The following is a 6,472-nucleotide window of genomic DNA, read 5'->3' as shown; positions in this document are numbered from 1 at the left end:
TGATACGCCAGTGGGCTTTGTAATGATAATCTTGATAAACTACACTTAATTACATAAATCTTATCCAGTGTATAATGTTATGCTGCTTTAAAATATAGACGCAATACATTATATGTTTATACAATTTATATGCTAAATAATTATATAAAATGGTATACTCTATGAAAAAAATGGAAGAGCCACCGTAATATGCCAGAGCTTCCATCTGAGGCAAAGAATCGGGGATTTTCTGGACAGTTCCAACATCTTTGCATGAAGGCACTGACTTTAAGAGTGAAATTTCACAAATCAGTTTATAGGGGTTGGATAAAGATATTTTCTTTCTTTGTTAATATTAATATATTTTTATTGATTGATTTCAGAGAAAAAGAGGAAGAGAGAAACATCGATTTGTTGTTCCCCTTATTTATACATTCATTGGTTGCTTCTTCTTTGTGCCCTTACCAGGGGTCGAACCCGAAACTCTGGTGTTAATATGTTAATATAGTGTCACATTATTTTGTCAGATAAGAAATTCAGTGGCAATGGAACAATTAAAGAAACATTTTCCTCTGAGAAAAATGTAATATTTAAATAAAATATGAGAAAAATAAAAGAATAGTTTAGAACACCCATGATCTCATTGTTTAAAGATAAATGATGATAAAATTTTGGACTAGGTATTTTCTTCCAGAGTCAGAAACTGATAGATAAATAGATAAATAGATAGATGTGTGTATGGCTGGATAAGGGGAAAAAATCATATTAATTTAGATATAGATACACATATATATCCCTCTTGGAGTGGACAAAAATGAGATTTAGAGTCAGAAAGAACTTAAATGTTTAACTCTCCACTTATTACCTATGACATATTGGGCATATCTGTGTCTTGTAAACTGGAGATAATAATATTCACCTTATAAGACTCTTTGAAAATTAAATTAAATCAACAGTGATTTTCAAAATATAACTCCTGATCAGTCACATCAGCGTTATTTGGGAACTTGTTATAAATGCAAATTTTCAGGCCCCACACAACCTTCTGCAAAGCCCTGGATGTTTCTGTGAAATTAAAGCTTGAGGACTACTGAAATGCAGCACTGTATGAAGCCTGATTGGGTACTCAGTAAATGTAGCTACCGTTAATTATGATACTTAATCTCCTCTATGTCCTTTATCATCCCCTAATCAGGTTCAACTCAGTAGCATTCACTGAATCAAAAGTCAGTTACCCTAGGCAGTAAGTGGGGGGCGTGGCGGAATAGACTCCACAGGAAGCACCAGCCTCTTTCCAGGTCACATGTCTTGTTATCTTGACCAGACAACTCCACAGAAGAAAACTATTAGGGTTAAGCTTGGCCCATGTGGCTCAGTGGTTGAGCATCGACCTATGAACCAGGAGGTAACAGTTCAATTCCTGGTCAGGGGCTCCATCCCCAATGAAGGATGTGCAAGAGGCAGCTGACCAATGATCCTCTCTCATCATTGAAGTTTCTATCTCCCTAACCTTGCCTCTCTCTGAAATCAATAAAAACTTATTTTAAAAGGCCACTACCTTAAAGATCACCTAGTCTACACCCACCCATTACACAGGGTAGAAAACTGAGGCCCATGGACAGCATGCTGCTGTCCATTGTACCTTGGAACTAATACTCTGACTCACTGTGGTGGTACTTTGACAGATGACACCAGGCCCTTCCCCTGGCTCAGACTCATTGATTGGAAATAGCCAACTGACCTTGCCAGTAATGAAAGTAACAGAGACATGCAAGCAAAACCTGCAACAGAATTATTTCACTCCAAAGAGAATATATCATAAACTATTGGTCTGTCCACTATTGTTCCCATACAGTCAGATAAATATTCCGAGTGGCCCTATCTTGAAGCACAGGTCTGGGTATAAGAGCGCCAGGAAGGCCCCTACAGTGACTCTGATCCCCCCTAAATGAATAGTGACAAAGAGCTGCGACCACTAGAATTTCAAACACTGCCTGAAATAAAGTAAGGATTCCATATGTGTTCTTTTTTTTATTTAAAATAATTTTATGACTGAAGGGGAGCAGAATTTGCCACCCCAAAATATTGATTATTAATTGATTATTTTAACCTAGTTAGTTTTAAGAAATGAAAGACTTAAGAAAATCTTTTGATTGTCTCTCTAACTGGCTAAAAGAATTTAGATAGAGGACCTGCTTTAGGAAGAGAGAGATCATCATAGATAACTGTAGCTTAGCATGAACTTGTGTGATAGTCAGGGAGGAACCAGCAAGGCCTGTGCGATCAAAGTCTTCTCTGGGCCCATTGTTACAGTGGCGCAGCAAACATTTGTTTACCAGACATTTGCTTTTCCATCTCCACGTGAATTGCCTTTCTCCCCTCTGAAGTTTCAAACCACCACCCTCCTCTTTCTCCTTAGCTCAAGATGGCAAATGAGCCTCAGTTGAGCCAGTGTTCTAATGAAGCCCCTGTACTTACATAGGGAATTAAATTTGGTTATTTTTCTTCTATTAATCTGTTTCGGATCAATTTGATTATTACACCAGCCAGAAGAACTAAAAGAATGGCAGGGGGGGAGGAGAAAAATGACAAAGGTAGAAATGTGTAGTGAAAAACATGAAGTCCCATAATCAAACTAGGAAGAGAAGCATATTTAACGTTTTGGGAGAGGGAGAAGCGGCTCATGCTCTGTACCACTCTGCCTGGCTTCTCCCCCCATTTCTTTTGTTATTTTTATATTATTTTAAAAATATGTCTTTATTGATTTTTTTAGAGAGAGAGGAAGAGAGAGGGAGGAGGGAGAGAGTGTGAGAGAGAAACATTGATGTGAAAGAAAAGCATCCATCAGTTGCCTCCTACACTTACTCTAACTGGGATCGAGCCTGCAACCTGGGTATGTGCCCTGACCTGGAATCGAACCAGCGACCTTTCAATGATTGAGCCACACTGGCCAGGGCTCTTTTGTTATTTTTAAACCTCTTTGGAGGTTTGAACAAATAAATAAAATTACACTGAACAAATGTTTACTGAATATTAATGACTCATGATCACATTATCACTAACACTCACTGATGGCTCATGGTCGTGTGGTACTGAGCAATGGAAAGGTAACAGTTCTTGATCACAGTCCCTAATGGTCACTGATCTCTCCAACAGATGTGGGCCCTACTGGGGCCCCTATGTTGGTCTTGACCAAGATCAATTATTCAGCTTACCCACAGTGCAGCTTCTTGAAATTTGTAAACCCCAGGGAATTCTTCCACTCCCTCTGACTTCCTGTCACTCAGCACCAAGTCCTGGCTCATCTCTAGATAGTACTCCTTTCACTCTTTGGTATTAAGTTAGTGTTTCCACTACATTGCAAGATTCTTGAGGGCAGGGTAAGGCTGCATCCTTCTCAACTTGCCTCTCAGAATGTTTTCATAGAGCCTTGAAGGGATACAAAATATCTTTGACATCACACTAAAAATTTTCAACCTCTTGTACCCTCTCAAGTCTACCCAGCTACAACTACAACAATAAAATTGCAACAAAATAGAGCAAAGTCAGTGGATGTTCATTATGAAATCATAAAAAACAAATCAGGTTAGAGCACTATTAATACCATGATACCAAGTGAATCACGGGCTGTGTTGTTATTAATAGCAATAACAGTAATATCTAACTGTGAGCAATTACTATACACTATACACTGAGCACTTCCCATTCACTCTTACTCAACTGCATGGCAGATGTTCTTAGTATAGCCACTTTACACATGAACAAACTGAGGCTGAATGAGACTAAGTAATTTCTCAGTCACCAGCAAGAAATGGAGGAGCTGAAACTAATTTTGCTCTCATTTTAAATCTTCCCGTTTTTCTAGAATCAAGAAAACGTGAGCGCTCAGGAATATTTTCACATTTTAAACTTTATTCAACACCAATGACAGGAGTATTTTCTTTTTTTAAATAATATTTTTATTTATTTTAGAGGGGGAGGGAGAGGAAGAGAGAGAGAGAAACATCAATGATGAGAGAGAATCATTGATCAGCTGCTTTCTGCACTAGGGATCGAGCCCGAAACCCGGCATGTACCCTGACCAAGAATCAAGCCTGTGACCTCGTGGTTCATAGGCTGATGCGCACCACTGAGCCACACCGGTCGGGCTGGAGTATTTCTTACAAGTCATTGTAGGTTCCTTAACTGCCTTCTAACTCATCAAGGAAAATCAAATTTGTCTTCTAGACTTTGCTTTAGGTATATTTTATTGTTTTCTGACTTTTTTGAAAAGTGGTGGCCTGTGGATAGTGAATTCAGTTTTTAATAACAGCACCGTTTGCATGTTTAGAGACTTTGTTATCCTTTACACTAGCATCTTAGAATTTCCCCTACCACACTATGAAGTTAACTAAAATACTTTTTCTCATGCATTTGAGATAAAAGGAGGTTTACTATATCAACCAGCCCCTTAAGTGGGGGCTGGAGGGGAAACCTCTTTGGAAGCCATAGCAGGGAATGTACAACTGAATTGTTTGGGCTGGGATACAAAACTATCATTATCTATTAAAATGATAGAGAGAAGGGCATGTAATAAGAATAGGCCCACAGGTGTTTAGGATTATTCACCTTACTACCTACCTGTAGGTAAGAGGTTTTCTTACAGACCCTGGGAACTGGAGGACGTGCTGCAAGGAGAAAAGCAGGGCTTTAAAGAGATAAGAGTCACCTCTAAGCCCAGGTGAGCCCATGGCTCAGGAAAGAAAATACATTTTGAGAACAAACCAAGAACAGCACAAGCTTTGATTTGGTTGCTGTGCCTGGACCCTGACCCCCTTGGGGTCTGCGCCTCAGGAATGCTGACCATTCTCGGGTCCTGAAACGGCTGAGCGGGGTTTTACCATCATAACTAGCAGGAGAGGTCAGAGCAGAGCTTCCAGGGTGACCTCGCTCTCCCATGCTGCCGGCAGTACTGGAATAAACACTCATACATGACTCAACCCTGCCTCTGCTCAATGTGGCTCAAGTAGCCACAGGTGGCCTGGGACCCGCTCTGTCCGGTATCAGAAGCACTGTGCTCCCTGCCTGAAAGTTGTCCCCAGATATCAGGATAAAACGAAGAAAGGTCTTTTTGAGAGGAATCCATGTTTCTGCCCAGTAGATACTGAGTGCAGAACAACAGTTCACTGCAAACCATTGTTTGCTTTCAAAGGCAGACAGCGTGCCCAGATGGGGCTGGCATGACCAGGGTGCCCACTGGATCAGAACGGCACGATCGATGAATAATTCTGTCGGGAGAGAACAGACATGGAGAACAAACCCATAACGAGACAAGAAGAGAAGTGAGCAAACGACGCCTTCTGCTCTACACAGTCTTCCTCCCGATTCTGCCGATCTGACCTCACTCACAGCGACCCGTGAGACAGAACACACGATGATACATCACATTCAGATGTGCAGGAGTTAGTACGGGCTTGTTTCCCAAACCAGCTCCTCCCCCAGCCACACCACAGTTGCCTCGGTTCCGTCTCACTTAGGCGGGCGTCTGGACAGCTGCAAACCTTCCCGCAACGGCCTGCACGCATTCCTAGGCAAACACTCCGAAGGGGTGATTTAAAGGAGCCTGAGTCTGCACTCCCAGGAAGGTGCCGGTTCCTTTCTGTCATTTCATCTCTGCCCTGAACCCTGCCCCTGGCTCTGTCGCAGGACAGAGCCACCAGGAAGTGAGGATAAGAAAGGCGCCCTCCCGCCTCCGATTCCCCCGGTTCTGCTGCCGCCAACCGCAGAGTCACCGCCCACCACCCGCGGGCGCTTGCCGCCGCCGCCGCCTCCGGATTCCAGAGGCGGAGAGCCGGGGCGCAGAGCAGACATGGACGTGAACCTCGCCCCGCTGCGAGCCTGGGACGACTTCTTCCCGGGCTCCGACCGCTTCGCCCGGCCGGACTTCAGGGACATTTCCAAATGGAACAACCGCGTGGTGAGCAACCTGCTCTACTACCAGACCAACTACCTGGTGGTGGCTGCCATGATGATTTCCGTGGTGGGGTAAGTGGGTCCGCACGGCACTGACGGGGCAGCCCGGGGGGGCGGGCGGGGCCAGGCAGGGGCCGGGGCAGGAGCCAGGACTTCTCTCCCCGGCTCCCATTCTCAACCTGTGGGTTGCGACCCCTTTGGCGGTCAAACGACCCTTTCCCAGGGGTCGCCTAAGACCATCCTGCATATCAGATATTTACATGACGATTCATCACAGTAGCAACATGACAGTTATGAAGTAGCAACGAAAATAAGTTATGGTTGGGTCACAACACGAGGCACTGTATTTAAAGGGCCAGGAGGTTGAGAACCACTGGATTGGGGTCTTGCTGGGCGACAGTGTAGCGCCCCGTCTTGGAAGCACAGGAGGGAGGACCGGACCTGCCCGTGGGTGGCAGGTGTGGGAAGGGCACTGGGGGGAGGGGGGGGTGCGACTCGCCGTGGACGTGTCTGCGCGCCTGCGCTCTGCTCCCAGAGCTGC

At 44.1% G+C, this 6,472-nt stretch overlaps 1 protein-coding gene across 1 annotated transcript in view; it reads left to right on the top strand.

Annotated features, from left to right (window-relative positions):
• The first annotated feature begins 5,360 nt into the window (after positions 1-5,360).
• ARL6IP5 (ADP ribosylation factor like GTPase 6 interacting protein 5) overlaps positions 5,361-6,472 on the top strand; it is a 23,144-nt gene continuing 22,032 nt past the window's right edge. The window contains exon 1 of the mRNA XM_006769939.2: positions 5,361-6,003. Within this exon, the coding sequence (XP_006770002.1) occupies positions 5,828-6,003 (176 nt within the window). The 5' untranslated portion in view covers positions 5,361-5,827. The remainder of the gene's footprint in view (positions 6,004-6,472) is intronic.

This window comes from Myotis davidii, unplaced genomic scaffold (genome assembly GCF_000327345.1).
Source record: "Myotis davidii unplaced genomic scaffold, ASM32734v1 scaffold821, whole genome shotgun sequence".
Lineage (NCBI taxonomy): Eukaryota > Metazoa > Chordata > Mammalia > Chiroptera > Vespertilionidae > Myotis > Myotis davidii.
Note: the sequence above shows the minus strand (reverse complement) of the source record. Positions and strands in the feature narration are given on the sequence as shown.